This window comes from Meles meles, chromosome 10, assembly GCF_922984935.1.
Source record: "Meles meles chromosome 10, mMelMel3.1 paternal haplotype, whole genome shotgun sequence".
In the NCBI taxonomy this organism is placed as follows: domain Eukaryota; kingdom Metazoa; phylum Chordata; class Mammalia; order Carnivora; family Mustelidae; genus Meles; species Meles meles.
Window position 1 is genome coordinate 52,687,369 of NC_060075.1, and position 16,945 is coordinate 52,704,313.

Here is a 16,945-nt window from a genome sequence, read left to right on the forward strand (position 1 = left end):
ATTGCTAACATATAGCTTGGGAAGAACAGGTGGGTAGAGATAAAGGAAGTTTCCAAAGGAATTTTTACATGTTAAAGGAGACTTGCAGGACTTTGGAGGTCAAACTAATAACATGGAGGCAGCTGAGTTCCTAGAAAGACACTGCCTGTCTCAAGGACTTGTCAATGGCTGTAAATTTTAAAGAAATATAATTTTTTTCCTTTGCCTTTGTTCACACCATCACATTTATGCTGAAAGTCTATCTAAAATCAAGTACAACTTCTACTCCTAATCAATGTTAATTTTGAGAAACTCTGTCTTTGGGCAACATATGAATTTAGACGGAAATAATCTACTTTCTACAAGAGTTCTAATTATCTAAAGCTGAATGCACTAAAGGTATAAACTACTCCTTGCTTAAAATGTTATGCAAAAATCTAATATTTTAGACTTTTCCCTGAAGTCAAATTCCATTTAAGTTATGATCACCAATCACATTTAGTTGTTCAATAAAATTCTCCCTGAATTATACATAATCAGAAAAACAAAATCCTAAACTTGGAATATGATCTAAGTTCTCTTAAATTCTAATTAACAAAAAGAATGACCAAGTAGATAATACATGGGTTTTTTAATATTATACTTTACCATAAAAATATATATTCTAGGGGCGCCTGGGTGGCTCAGTGGGTTAAAGCCTCTGCCTTCGGCTCAGGTCATGATCCCAGGGTCCTGGGATTGAGCCCCACATTGGGCTCTCTGCTCAGCAGGGAGTCGGCTTCCTCCTCTCTCTCTGCCTGCCTCTCTGCCTACTTGTGATCTCTGTCTGTCAAATAAATTAATAAAACCTTTTATATATATATATATATTTATATATATATATTTATATATATATGTTTATATATATATTTATATATATATATATATTCAGTATTCTTTTCTTAAATGTCAAATATTTCATTTTTATGTTGAAAAATGTGTTATAGTTCTCATTAAATCTTGCATGCCGGAAAGAGAGATCTATTTATTTTTAAAATGTAGGTCTTTAAAAGGCTTAAATAAGATTTATCTTTTAAATAAATCTGGTAATTGTCTTAGAACACAGAGCTTTCAATGATTAAAAAATGATGATGCTGGGCGTCTGGGTGGCTCAGTGGGTTAAGCCTCTGCCTTCGGCTCAGGTTATGGTCCCACGGTCCTGGGATTGAGCCCCGCATCGGGTTCTCTGCTCAGCGGGGTGCCTGCTTCCCCCTCCCCCTCTGCCTGCTTCTGTGCCTACTTGTAATCTCTCGATCTCTCTCTCTGTCAAATAAAAAAATAAAAATAAAATCTTTTAAAAAAAAAAGATGATGCCATTTTTCTAAGACATATCTCATTGTGTTTCCCAAACTGGTAAGCTTTATTCAAAACCAAGAAAGCATCACTTACTTGCTATTTTAGTCTACCTAATCTTATCTGGATATACTAAAAAACAGGCTAAAATATCTTTAATCTGTTAAACCCAAATTCCAATCTCTAGTTTCATTCCCTGATTCTACATAAAATTTTTACAATAAGGAATGCATTTAGGTCATAAATCTTCATGTGATCTTCAGCATTTGTAACCACTATTCAGAGTATCAATTACAACTGTGCTATAACAGGGGTATGAAATTGTTGGTTTAAAATGTACTGAAGGTATTTTAGTGCCTAGGTCACCCTCTGAGAATGTCTCTCTCTCTCTCTCTTAAACTAAATCCCTATTATTCATTCATTTGTTCAAATGCTAGATAAACTGGATGCTCATTTAACACCTAACAGGCAAGAGTGAGGAGATCCAGAATAGAAAAATGAATAAAATATTATCTCTACTAAAACAGTCTTATCTCTACAAGCTCACTATCTTGTGGGGGAGGTGAAAAAAATGCAACTCTACATGCCTTATACACTGAATGACTGAAACAGCTACAGGGGAAAGGATGGTGGGTATTAGCGAAGACTTTATACAGGAAATTATATTTAAGCCTTGAGCTGAGAATTAATGGCTACATGGGCTTCCTAAGCAGAGACATTCAAGAGTAACTATTTTTTCCAGAAAATATTCAGATTGCTAATAGTCTTTTTACTGAACTTAAGCATGCAAATACAAATAATACCACCTGTAAAGAATCTATGAAAATTAAAAAACATTCCCAATAACTAAAGTTTACTTCTCAGTTTCAAAACTAACTTTTAAAAATGACCTTTTATTCTTGATTCATACTTGTTTCAATCGACATAAATTTTATACCATCTTACCATGAGAAGAGCAACAGACTTGAGTTCCAGACCTTACTCAGCAGTAATTACCTTTATTACTTTAAATAATTGGTCATCTAATTGTTCTAGACCCAATTTCTTTATTTATAAAATAATAAGGTGAGAGCAGGGGAATTCTAAGGTCAGTAAATTTAACATTCTAGGGTTCTAGGCATACAAGAAATTTAAAACAATCCTCTACCTTGGTCAAAACATCTAGATTAAAGAAAAACATAAAAAACTTCAGATTTTAAACCAGAAATTTAGGGGTATAATTTTACAATAATATCTATGCTTTACTCTATACTTATGAAGGTCCGACTCCTAAGTACAGAAATGTTTCTTATAGGTAATTAAACTGCAGACAAAACTACAGCAAACTTCCAAGATTCTCAAAACAAAACAAACAGAAAAAAGGCAAATAACTTTCTGAATTTTACTACTCCACAGTTATTAAGTCATTTTTTCACATAAGGTCATTTGAGCTGCTAAATAAAAAAATACAAATCTGATTACTTATCAATAATATCTCAACAGCATTAACACCCACCAAAAGAACATCATCATTGCACAGGAGATTTAAAAGGAGGTAGAATTCCCATAAGACTACCCCTAAAATTATCAGATGGTGCAGAATTAGGTTACTAATCCAAAATTTAATAGAAAGGGATACAAACTCAAATCTATATAATAGAACATCATTGAAAACTACGACACCAAACAGTTTGAACTCTTGCCAAAATGCTAAAAATCTGATAAATTCACAACTCCACTAATTTCAGTTTTGTGATATTTATGGCCAGGGCTAGGTTAAAGATCACCATACTCTCTCAAAACCAAAGGATAACAATAATTATATTTATCATTTTTTCCATCATAAGAGACTCTTCTAAGCTTTTATATGAGAAGAAATTATTTACACTTATTATGCAAATGTATACACACATGCAACTCTGATCATCACGAATGTTTACCTAGCAAAGATAAGCACAAATAATTGCTTCTGAATCATTATGTAACTCATATTTTTATATTACTACATAATTACTTTTAATTATTCTATAATTCATATTTTTCACTAATTTATACAGGCTTTTACATTAAAGAAGATCAGCAGAATTTAATTACATTTTTATTTTGTTTCAAACACAGAGTTTTACTTCCATTAACAAAAATATTTAAGTCTGTAACTTGCCTGATCAAACTGGGTAACTTCTTGGCCAGAAGGAATCTGTAGTCCCCAAAGTCTGTATTTTTTGGCAACACTAGAAAATTGCAGATCCAAAGGAATCTCAACTATATCAGATCGATTTAGAATTTCGGTATTTCCATAGTCAATGTATCTCACCAGACACTGGGAAAAAATGAGACAAATACTAACACAGAATTTAGATTAAACATCTCCAAGGAAACCATCCATTTACTGCCTTCTGTTAATTACTGTAATTACCTCAGGGCATTTTACCTCAAATTGACAAAATGTATTTAAAAACAAGACCTCCAAAAATATTCTCAAAATAAAGAAAATCCATGGTCCATGAGATCCCAGTAATCACTGTTTGGTACTAGTTAACTAGTTACCAACAGTACTATTTGCAACAGTACCAAACAGTACTGTTTCCAATAATACCATTTCTCATTATGGCTTTTTTTTTCAAACAGCCAGTATTTAAATAGACAAAAATCTATGAAGCTAATGGCCTCTCCTATCTTGAATGTTAAAATCAATCAACATTCCTAAATTCAAAATGGAAACAGTAAAATATGAAAAACAATATCAAAGTTATCAAACTTCCTTGGGTAAAATTAAATCCAACCCAAGTGTTAAACCTAGGAAATGAATCAAGGTTACCCTCACCTTCAGCTCTCTATCTATTTGGAAAGCAAAAAGAAAAGAAGATTATCCCAACGTCAAAAGCCATCTTGCTCCTTAATTTAAAAAAGTTAAAGTCAAGGCAAAAGCAAACACAGAGGCGCCTGGGTGGCTCAGTGGGTTAAAGCCTCTGCCTTCGGCTCAGGTCATGATCCCAGGGTCCTGGGATCGAGCCCCACATCGGGTTCTCTGCTCTGTAGGGAGCCTGCTTCCTCCTCTCTCTCTGCCTGCCTCTCTGCCTAGTTCTGATTTCTGTCAAATAAATAAAATATTAAAAAAAAAAAGAAGCAAACACAATATATCATCTCCAGTTTTCAAATTGTGAGGAAAATGTCTAAGGAGGGTCTATTTCACTAAGATAAACTATTACCTTGGACAGTAATAAATCATAGATTTTTTTTTAAAGTTATTCTGAGCATTACTCGAATTACTTCATCTCACCATCTCCTTATTACCCTAAGAAAAATATCTTTAAAATATACACACATGAAAAAATATTTTAAGTCCTGTAAAGCAGATATAGGAACAAAACAGTAAAGAAAAGCCTACAGAGATGCTTTTACACAGCCTGCAATATGCAATTGCCATCAGGTATTCAGAATCTTATCTCCACAAATTCCCTTAAAATCTCCCTCACGTTCATCATGTAAAAACTCAAATAGCTAAACACAAAGAAAATTCATCACATTTAACCAAAGCATGAAAAAGCAGTAAGTCAATCTTCATTAACCATATGCAAACCAACTAAGCAAAAGATAAAAAGAACTTCTAAGGATAGATCAAATGTTCTTTTCCTACTCAATTTTAATAGGATCAACTTTTAAAAGTTACTTAGCAAAAACCAAACATGATGATGAAGAACCACTGGTCAGCAAACATAATCTACAAATTATATAATCTACTCTTGGACAATCTGGTGATTATATGACAACTTAAATTCAGAAGAATATTCCTGAATCTGACCTGGATTTTTTTAATTAATTCATTTATTCTCTGTTCGCTAGGGGGAAAAACATGATTAATCAATTTATAAGTTCAATTGAACCAGATCTTATTACTACTATGTATAAGCATTGAAGGGCTAAATAAGCATCAATTCTTGGACCCAAAATAATTGTTACTCAGGGCAAAAAAACAAAACAAAACAAAAAAAATTGTTCCTGCCTTTTCATCATTGATGATTTTCAGTACTTTGCATCTGTACCAACATTTATCTTCAGAAAATAATCCGCCATAAATCTATAAAGAGAAAAAGAAATATTACTTAGCATTTTAATGATTCAAAGCACACTAATTAGATCAGAATAATGGTTATCATTTATTAAGCACTTATTATTTGGCAATAAGCATTTTATATATAATAACTTATTTTATTATCACAACCATATGAGGCAGATACTTTGTTTTCACCATTTATACACCCAAAGTCATAAACCAGTGAGCAACAGAACCAGGATACAAAGTCAGGCAATCTGACTTCAGAGTCCATAATGCAATTCTGCATCCCCCCCCCGACCAAAAAAAAAAGAGGAAAGACATAAAAATAAAATTTAAAAAAAAAAAAGCATAAGCATCAAAGTCTTAAAATCATGCTGCTTTAATGTCTAAAAACATAAATAGTACAATTAATCATTCTTAAAATATAAACATGCCAAGTACATGACACTTCAGTCTGATTCTCAACCACGTGTGATCCATGTGTCCTACCAGACAAGAAAGATTTTTTTATACTTTTTACTTTATGTATAAAGGCTCTGTTATTAAATGGATAAAATTAAATTTGATAATATCCTTAATACTGAATTTTCATTTGTTTATATTTTAATTATGTTTAATTTAAAAAACAAAGGAAAATTGACATACTTTATATCAATTTCTCAACCTCAGCACTATCGACATTTTGAGACAGGATAATTCTTTGGCAGGGAAATGGGGTGGAGGCTCTCTCTGTCCTGTGCACTATAAGATAATTAGCAGCATCCTCCCGGGCCTCTACACAAGATGCCAATAAACCTCCTCCAGTTGTGACAACCAAAAATGTCTCCAGACATTGCCAAATATCACCTGGGGGTGAGAGTGGGGGATACAAAATCACCCTAGGTTGATAACCACTTTAAATTATGCATTCTCAATGGGGGAAATGTTACTCCCAAGGAATGAAAACTGGTTCAGGAGTGGGGTGTGTCTTCAATATTACAATGGTTTGTATCCCTTCAAAGTTCAAACCTAACTGACAACATAAACAGATATATAGTATATTTGTGGTGGTAATAAATCTTGAGGGGAGGAGAACCATTAGGGGAAAAAATGCCTTAGAAGGGCATAACCAAAGGCTGAGGAACACTGCTTTAAGAGAAGTATAAAAATTACTTCTAGGTGTATCACTTGAGGTAGGACAAATTCAGAGATTCTGAAGCAAAAGACATACACACATTAAATATAAAAATCCTCAACTCCCCAAAGCAACCAAGTACAAATCAGTTCAGACACACAATGGATATCTAACAATGGGGCGCCTGGGTGGCTCAGTGGGTTAAGCCGCTGCCTTCAGCTCAGGTCATGATCTCAGGGTCCTGGGATCGAGTCCCGCATCGGGCTCTCTGCTCTGCAGAGAGCCTGCTTCCCTCTCTCTCTCTCTGCCTGCCTCTCTATCTACTTGTGATCTCTCTCTGTCAAATTAATAAATAAAATATTTAAAAAAAAAAAAAAAAAGGATAGGTGTGTTCAATTAGCACTTAACTCTGGTTCCCTCAGCTAACACTCAACAACTGGAGGCCAAGAGAGGGCACAAAGAGCATGGTACACTCTCCCAACCATCTAACTACATTTTTCAGCAAGCAAAAAGTTTTAGTAGCAAAACAGTTGATAATCAACAGCCCTAATCAATTTCAGACTCTGCAAAAGGTCACATTACTTTTATTTAAGACTTTATAATAATACGTCAATATATTTAACAATTCAATATAAGACAAGTGACAGAAATGGGATATAACTGCAACCCTGTCTAGGCAGGGGTGGGGATACTTAGAAATCCAGAAACAGAGCTGGCACTCAACAAAATTGAAGAATCTGAAGCTCCTGACTCTGTTAGTGTGAATAAATCACAATCATTAAAATACAAGGCTATCCCAAAGAGATTTGTCTTTAAAACACAGAGGAGAGAGCACCTGGGTGGCTCAGTGGGTTAAGCCTCTGCCTTCAACTCAGGTCATGGTCTCAGGGATCTCTGCTCAACAGGGAGCCTGCTTCCTCCTCGCTCTCTGCCTGCCTCTCTGCCTACTTGTGATCTATCAAATAAATAAATAAAATCTTTTTTTTTTAATTTTTTTAAAAATAAAAAAATAAATAAAATAAAACATAGAGGGGCTCCTATATGGCTCAGTCAGTTAAGTGTCTGCCTTCAGCTCAGGTCATGATCCCGGGGGAACCGGGGATTGAGTCCTACATCCGGCTCCCAGCTCAGCAGGGAGTCTGCCTTGCCTTTCCCTCTCTGTCCATGCTCTCTCTCTCTCTCACAAGTAAATAAATAAAATCTTAAAAAAAAAAAAAAAGTAAATAAAAACACCGGCATAACTGTATATTCACTCCCATTGTCCTTGGTCCCAATCTTTTCCCCTCACAGCTCCACTATTTATAGCCCATTACCCACCTACATGATGAGAGGAAGAGAACCAGTCAATCACTGGCAAATTTTCAAACTATAATGCATTCATAAGTAACCAGAGGTGGCTGAGTAAACATTTATAATAAGAAATCCATTATTGAAACTAGCTTGAATTTTTTGTAAAGCAAGTATTTTGTACTCAAAAGAGGAAAAGTGGGTATGTCTTAATTTCTAACCCTACTAACCACAATTATAGGCTACAAAGATGTTTTTAAAAAACCCTAAAAATTTACAAATTACACTCCCTTATCCATTTTAATGTTCAACGCCAAGCTACATTTTTTCCTTCTAATTTCTTCTTTTTACACATTTTTATATATGCCATTGGGGTTTTAATTACTTTAAAATAAAACCAAGAGAAGCACATTATTAAGAGAAAATCAAAGTGCATCAAAAAGGTAAAGAGTAAGAAAGACTTCCTTCCCAACACTCTTTAACATGGACCTCCTGAAAATAATTTTACATTTACACTAATTTTACATATATGCTAAGATATATTTGTTTTTTATTTACAAAAATGGGCTCATCTTACAAACACTATTTTAACCACCTAATTTCATATCAAAATATAAGATCTAGCCCTTTCATTTAAATAACCAGAGCTGGGAAGCCTGAGGGGGTTGACCCTCTGCCTTCTGCTCACGTCATGACCCTGGGGTCTGGGACAGAACCCCACACTGGACTCCCTGCTCAGCAGGGTGGTCTGCTTCTCCCTCTCCCTCTGCCCCTCCCAGCTTGTGCTTGAATGCTCTTTCTCTCTCTCTCTCATTCTCAAAAAAAAATAAATAAATCTTTTTAAAATAAGTAAATAGGGGCGCCTGGGTGGCTCAGTGGGTTCAGCTCCCAGAGTCCTGGGATTGAGCCCTGCTGTGGGCTCTCTACTCAGCAAGGAGCCTGCTTTCCTTCCTCTCTCTCTCTGCCTGCCTCTCTGCCTACTTGTGATCTCTGTCAAATAAATAAAACCAAATCTTTAAAGAAATTTTTTTAAGTAAATTAAAAAAATAATAAAATAAAATAAGTAAATAAATAAACAGAGCTTTGAGCTGGGTAACACAAACAAGGCATTCATGGCACAATATTTAAAAAGGCACTCAAGGGTGCCTGGGTGGCTCAGTGGTTTAAGCCGCTGCCTTCGGCTCAGGTCATGATCTCAGGGTCCTGGGATCGAGTCCCGCATCGGGCTCTCTGCTCGGCAGGGAGCCTGCTTCCCTCTCACTCTCTCTGCCTGCCTCTCTGCCTACTTGTGATCTCTATCTGTCAAATAAATAAATAAAATCTTTAAAAAATTAAAAGGTGTATCTTAGAATGCCTCCTTAAATTTTAATTTAAATTTAAATGCCTCCTCATCACTATCATACTTTGCTGGTAAGAATGAAAACTGGTTCAGTACTTTGCCAAACTATTTGGCCAGTATAACCGAAGTAAAACATGCCTACTGTATGACTTAGCAATTCTACTCCTAGATATACACTCCAAAGAATTAGGATAATACATCCAACAAAAGGCTGTATAAGTGTTTCATAGTAGCTTAATTCGCAGCAGCCAAAAACTGCAAACAATCCAAATGTCCATCAAAGGACAATAAACTGTGGTGTAGTTACACAAAGAAATCTGCATAGCTTAAAAAAGAACCAACTACCAACACACAAATACATACAATAATATGGAAGTATCTCAGAAATTCTGTTGAATTAAAGAAACCAGATACACACAAAACAATAAATACTGTACGATTTAAGAACAGAGAAGTGAATCTACGGTGACAAAAGTCAGAATAATAATTAACTCTTCTGGAGGAACTACTGACCAAGGATTGACTGAGAAAAGGCCTGCAGGAATTTTCCAGAAAGATGAAACGGTAGCTTGATCTGGGTGGTGATTATATAGATGCATTTATACGTAAAAATAATGAAGCTGTACAGCTAAGACACAAACACATTACTGTACTTAAGTTATACCTCAATTTAAAAAAAGAGAAAAAGATCATCAAACTCTTCTCCATAAAGATTACGTTTACAGATTTTTTTTGTCAATCAGTATCAAAGGCAAGGATTATCTTATTCACCACTATATACTCACTACTTACCACAGTACCTGGTCCAAAAGTATTTTTGAAAGAATAAATTTATTATGACTACAGTTTACGTAAGTTCTAAAAATTTGCCTCTTCTTCTCAAATACATAAAAAATTCCAACAGTTATAAAATCTAAGACATAAGAAAGCTATCAAGAGAGATGGAATAATTATATCCAAGAATAGGCTCACCTTCTTTGGATCAAGATTCCCAAAAACTGAATTGGCATGGGGACAAACTTCAGACAATGAGCAACCAATCTTCATAATATCATTATTTCTATTAATACTCTAGAAGAAAGAATAACTACATTTTAAGATTTAGTAAATTATTTGACAGTGTTATGTAATTAAGTTCTATTAGCATAATACTAAAAAGATTTTGAACATCAGAAATTAAATCAAATTCTTAGAGCAGTGTTTTTAAAATTCAAATGAGTTCTTTATAAGAAATGGTTCTAGGTATAGAAAATTTTTACTTTGCAGTGAGTTCAAATTACTTGGAATTCAAAATAAGTTACCAAATACTATTAAATCATAAGATGAGGAAAATTTAAACAACTATCTCTGGATTGTACTTTAGATCAAATTCTAATTGCTCAAATTCTAATTTCTATATGTCTAATTGCTCAAAATAGACAGCATATTTTAGTCAAATGACCTAAGTCTCCTCATATATTTTTGTTGTATAAAGAAAACAGATGTAAAAAAATTCAAAATGTATATAATCCTCTATACACAAACAAGACAAACTAGTTAGTAAATTCATTTCTCATGGGTATAGGCTAACAATTTTGAAACTCCTATAGGTATACAATAGGATTAAACAAATACCACAGATAATGAGAGCAGGGAGAAAGAAATTACAAAAAAGGGGAGAAGGCTAGTATGAAACTACACTGTCAGATTCCAATTGGAAGGCATTCATATTAACTCACAGTACGCATGTGTGTGTGTATAATATATGCATATATGAAAGGAAGACACACAGATGTGTATATGTCTAAGTTTTTAGACATATGTATTTCCCAGATCTGTCTGCTGAGAGGGCCTAAAAACAATGACACTCCAGTAGCAATAAGCACACCCAGTGCCCTATTCTTGATTTCTAAATACCATTCTCCAATAAAAGTAATCAGAGTTCCTTGGAGAGCAGTAGTTTTCAGGACTAGGACAGGGAAATAAAAGATGATCCTGGAACTTCCGGTGGTACCAGAAAGTAAGGAAATGCTCAAGAAAGAAATGGAGACATGTTTAAAGGGCATAGGAGCCAACTTGAACATCTCTTGATGCCCAAAACTGGAACAATTCAAACAACAAAATAGTGATAGTACTGGATTATAACCCATTGAATAAATAACCATGAGTCCATATTAACTTAAGTAATTTAATAAATGAAAGGAGAAGATATAGTTCTTCCTTAGAGAGGAATTCCAATTAATAAATGCAGAAGGAGGAGGAGTCAAGATGGCGGAGAAGTAGCAGGCTGAAACTACATCAGGTAGCAGGAGATCAGCTCAATAGCTTATCTAAACATTGCAAACACCTACAAATCCAACGGGAGATCGAAGAGAAGAAGAACAGCAACTCTAGAAACAGAAAATCAACCACTTTCTGAAAGGTAGGACTGGCGGAGAAGTGAATCTAAAACGACGGGAAGATAGACCGCGGGGCGAGGGGCCGGCTCCCGGCAAGCAGCGGAGGAACGGAGCGCAAAATCAGGACTTTTAAAAGTCTGTTCCGCTGAGGGACATTGCTCCAGAGGCTAACCCAGGGTGAAGCCCACGCGGGGTCAGCGTGGCCGCAGGTCCCGCAGGGTCACAGAAGGATCGGGGGTGTCAGAGTGTCGCAGAGCTCGCAGGTATTAGAACGGAGAAGCCGGCTGCAGAGACAGAGCCGAGGACTGAACTCTCAGCTCGGGGTTACCTTGAACTGGTCGCGGGCTGGGTGAGCTCGGAGCGCGGCTAGAGGCTGGGGATACGGGAGTGATTGGGTGCTGTCCTCTGGGGGCGCACTGAGGAGTGGGGCCCCAGGCTCTCGGCTCCTCCGGGCCGGAGACTAGGAGGCCGCCATTTTCATTCCCGTCCTCTGGAACTCTACGGAAAGCGTTCAGGGAACAGAAGCTCCCAAAAGCGAACCCGAGCCGATTACTTAGTCCGGCCGCCGGTAAGGGCGGTGCAATCCCGCCTCGGGCAAAGACACTTGAGAGTCACTACAACAGGCCCCTCCCCCAGAAGATCAACAAAATATCCAGCCAGGACGAAGTTCATCTATCAAGGAAAGTAGGTTCAACTCCTAAGAAAGCAGCGCAATTCCAGAGGAGGAGAAAGCAAAGCACGGAACTCATGGCTTTCTCCCCATGATTCTTTAGTCTTGCGGCTACTTCAATTTTTTTTTTCTTTTTTCTTTTTTCAATTTCTTTTTTCTTCTTCTGCTAAATTTTTTAAAACTTTTACCCTTTTCTTTTTTAACGTTTTTTGACTAGTTTATCTAAATATATATATTTTTTCTTTCTTTTTTATATTTTTTTTATTTGTTTTATTTTTTTAAATTTTTTTCTTTTTTTTGTTCTGAACCTCTTTTTATCCCCTTTCTCCCCCCCACAATTTGGGGTCTCTTCTCATTTGGTTACAGCGCATTTTTCTGGGGTCTTTGCCACCCTTTTAGTATTTTATTTGATCCTTCATATCCTCTTATCTGGACAAAATGACAAGGCGGAAAAAATCACCACAAACAAAAGAACAAGAGACAGTACCGAAGGCTAGGGACCTAATCAACACAGACATTGGTAATATGTCAGATCAAGAGTTCAGAATGACGATTCTGAACATTCTAGCCGGGCTCGAAAAAGGCATGGAAGATATTAGAGAAACCCTCTCTGGAGATATTAAAGCCCTTTCTGGAGAAATTAAAGAACTAAAATCTAACCAAGTTGAAATCAAAAAAGCTATTAATGAGGTGCAATCAAAAATGGAGGCTCTCACTGCTAGGATAAATGAGGCAGAAGAAAGAATTAGTGATATAGAAGACCAAATGACAGAGAATAAAGAAGCCGAGCAAAAGAGGGACAAACAGCTACTGGACCATGAGGGGAGAATTCGAGAGATAAGTGACACCATAAGACGAAACAACATTAGAATAATTGGGATTCCAGAAGAAGAAGAAACAGAGAAGGGAGCAGAAGGTCTCTTGGAGAGAATTATTGGAGAGAATTTCCCTAATATGGCAAAGGGAACAAGCATCAAAATCCAGGAGATGCAGAGAACCCCCCTCAAAGTCAACAAGAATAGGTCCACACCCCGTCACCTAATAGTAAAATTTACAAGTCTTAGTGACAAAGACAAAATCCTGAAAGCAGCCCGAGAAAAGAAGTCTGTAACATACAATGGTAAAAATATTAGATTGGCAGCAGACTTATCCACAGAGACCTGGCAGGCCAGGAAGACCTGGCATGATATATTCAGAGCGCTAAACGAGAAAAACATGCAGCCAAGAATACTCTATCCAGCTAGGCTATCATTGAAAATAGAAGGAGAGATAAAAAGCTTCCAGGACAAACAAAAACTGAAAGAATTTGCAAACACCAAACCAGCTCTACAGGAAATATTGAAAGGGGTCCTCTAAGCAAAGAGAGAGCCTAAAAGTAGTAGATCAGAAAGGTACAGAGACAATATACAGTAACAGTCAGCTTACAGGCTAATAATGGCACTAAATTCATATCTCTCAATAGTTACCCTGAATGTTAATGGGCTAAATGCCCCAATCAAAAGACACAGGGTATCAGAATGGATAAAAAAACAAAACCCATCAGTATGTTGCCTACAAGAAACTCATTTTAGACGCGAAGACACCTCCAGATTTAAAGTGAGGGGGTGGAAAACAATTTACCATGCTAATGGGCATCAGAAGAAAGCTGGGGTGGCAATCCTTATATCAGATCAATTAGATTTTAAACCAAAGACTATAATAAGAGATGAGGAAGGACACTATATCCTACTCAAAGGGTCTTTCCAACAAGAAGATCTAACAATTTTAAATATCTATGCCCCTAATGTGGGAGCAGCCAACTATATCAACCAATTAATAACAAAATCAAAGAAACACATCAATAATAATACAATAATAGTAGGGGACTTTAACACTCCCCTCACTGAAATGGACAGATCATCCAAGCAAAAGATCAACAAGGAAATAAAGGCCTTAAATGACACACTGGACCAGATGGACATTACAGATATATTCAGAACATTTCATCCCAAAGCAACAGAATACACATTCTTCTCTAGTGCACATGGAACCTTCTCCAGAATAGATCACATCCTGGGTCACAAATCAGGTCTCAACCGGTATCAAAAGATTAGGATCATTCCCTCCATATTTTCAGACCACAATGCTCTGAAGCTAGAACTCAATCACAAGAGGAAAGCTGGAAAGAACCCAAATACATGGAAACTAAACAGCATCCTTCTAAAGAATGAATGGGTCAACCAGGAAATTAAAGAAGAATTGAAAAAATTCATGGAAACAAATGATAATGAAAACACAACGGTTCAAAATCTGTGGGACACAGCAAAGGCAGTCCTGAGAGGAAAATATATAGCGGTACAAGCCTTTCTCAAGAAACAAGAAAGGTCTCAAGTACACAACCTAACCCTACACATAAAGGAGCTGGAGAAAGAACAAGAAAGAAACCCTAAACCCAGCAGGAGAAGAGAAATCATAAAGATCAGAGCAGAAATCAATGAAATAGAAACCAAAAAAACAATAGAAAAAAATCAATGAAACTAGGAGCTGGTTCTTTGAAAGAATCAATAAGATTGATAAACCCCTGGCCAGACTCATCAAAAAGAAAAGAGAAAGGACCCAAATAAATAAAATCATGAATGAAAGAGGAGAGATCACAACTAACACCAAAGAAATACAGACAATTATAAGAACATACTATGAGCAACTCTACGCCAACAAATTTGACAATCTGGAAGAAATGTATGCATTCCTAGAGACATATAAACTACCACAACTGAACCAGAAAGAAATAGAAAACCTGAACAGGCCCATAACCAGTAAGGAGATTGAAACAGTCATCAAAAATCCCCAAACAAACAAGAGCCCAGGGCCAGACGGCTTCCCAGGGGAATTCTACCAAACATTTAAAGAAGAACTAATTCCTATTCTCCTGAAACTGTTCCAAAAAATAGAATGGAAGGAAAACTTCCAAACTCAATCTATGAGGCCAGCATCACCTTGATCCCAAAACCAGACAAGGATCCCACCAAAAAAGAGAACTACAGACCAATATCCTTGATGAACACAGACGCCAAAATTCTCGCCAAAATACTAGCCAATAGGATTCAACAGTACATTAAAAGGATTATTCACCATGATCAAGTGGGATTTATTCCAGGGCTGCAGGGTTGGTTCAACATCCGCAAATCAATCAATGTGATAGAACACATTAATAAAAGAAAGAACAAGAACCATATGATACTCTCAATAGATGCTGAAAAAGCATTTGACAAAGTACAGCATCCCTTCCTGATCAAAACTCTTCAAGGTGTAGGGACAGAGGGCACATACCTCAATATTATCAAAGCCATCTATGAAAAACCCACCACAAATATCATTCTCAATGGAGAAAAACTGAAAGCTTTTCCGCTAAGGTCAGGAACACGGCAGGGATGTCCGTTATCACCACTGCTATTCAACATAGTACTAGAAGTCCTAGCCTCAGCAATCAGACAACAAAAAGAAATTAAAGGCATCCAAATCGGTAAAGAAGAAGTCAAACTATCACTCTTCGCAGATGATATGATACTATATGTGGAAAACCCAAAAGACTCCACTCCAAAACTGCTAGAACTTGTACAGGAATTCAGTAAAGTGTCAGGATATAAAATCAATGCACAGAAATCAGTTGCATTTCTGTACACCAACAACAAGACAGAAGAAAGAGAAATTAAGGAGTCAATCCCATTTACAATTGCACCCAAAACTATAAGATACCTAGGAATAAACCTAACCAAAGAGGCTAAGAATCTATACGCAGAAAATTATAAAGTACTCAGGAAAGAAATTGAGGAAGACACAAAGAAATGGAAAAATGTTCCATGCTCCTGGATTGGAAGAATAAATATTGTGAAAATGTCCATGCTACCTAAAGCAATCTACACATTTAATGCAATCCCTATCAAAATACCATCCATTTTTTTCAAAGAAATGGAAAAAATAATCCTCAAATTTATATGGAACCAGAAAAGACCTCGAATAGCCAAAGGAATATTGAAGAACAAAGCCAAAGTTGGTGGCATCACAATTCCGGACTTCAAGCTCTATTACAAAGCTGTCATCATCAAGACAACATGGTACTGGCACAAAAACAGACACATAGATCAGTGGAACAGAATAGAGAGCCCAGAAATCGACCCTCAACTCTATGGTCAACTAATCTTCGACAAAGCAGGAAAGAATGTCCAATGGAAAAAAGACAGCCTCTTCAATAAATGGTGCTGGGAAAATTGGACAGCCACATGCAGAAAAATGAAATTGGACCACTTCCTTACACCACACACGAAAATAGACTCCAAATGGATGAAGGACCTCAATGTGAGAAAGGAATCCATCAAAATCCTTGAGGAGAATGCAGGCAGCAACCTCTTCGACCTCAGCCGTAGCAACATCTTCCTAGGAACAACGGCAAAGGCAAGGGAAGCAAGGGCAAAAATGAACTATTAGGATTTCATCAAGATCAAAAGCTTTTGCACAGCAAAGGAAACAGTTAACAAAACCAAAAGACAACTGACAGAATGGGAGAAGATATTTGCAAATGACATATCAGATAAAGGGCTAGTATCCAAAATCTATAAGGAACTTAGCAAACTCAACACCCAAAGAACAAACAATCCAATCAAGAAATGGGCAGAGGACACGAACAGACATTTCTGCAAAGAAGACATCCAGATGGCCAACAGACACATGAAAAAGTGCTCCAAGTCACTCGGCATCAGGGAAATACAAATCAAAACCACAATGAGATATCACCTCACACCAGTCAGAATGGCTAAAATTAACAAGTCAGGAA

At 36.4% G+C, this 16,945-nt stretch overlaps 1 protein-coding gene across 1 annotated transcript in view; it reads right to left on the minus strand.

Annotated features, from left to right (window-relative positions):
* The window catches only part of STK31 (serine/threonine kinase 31), a 101,643-nt gene that overhangs the window by 69,016 nt on the left and 15,682 nt on the right, over positions 1-16,945 (minus strand). Inside the window, 3 exon segments of the mRNA XM_046020910.1 lie at positions 3,452-3,610; positions 5,294-5,368; positions 10,060-10,158. Coding sequence (XP_045876866.1) covers positions 3,452-3,610; positions 5,294-5,368; positions 10,060-10,158 — 333 coding nt within the window.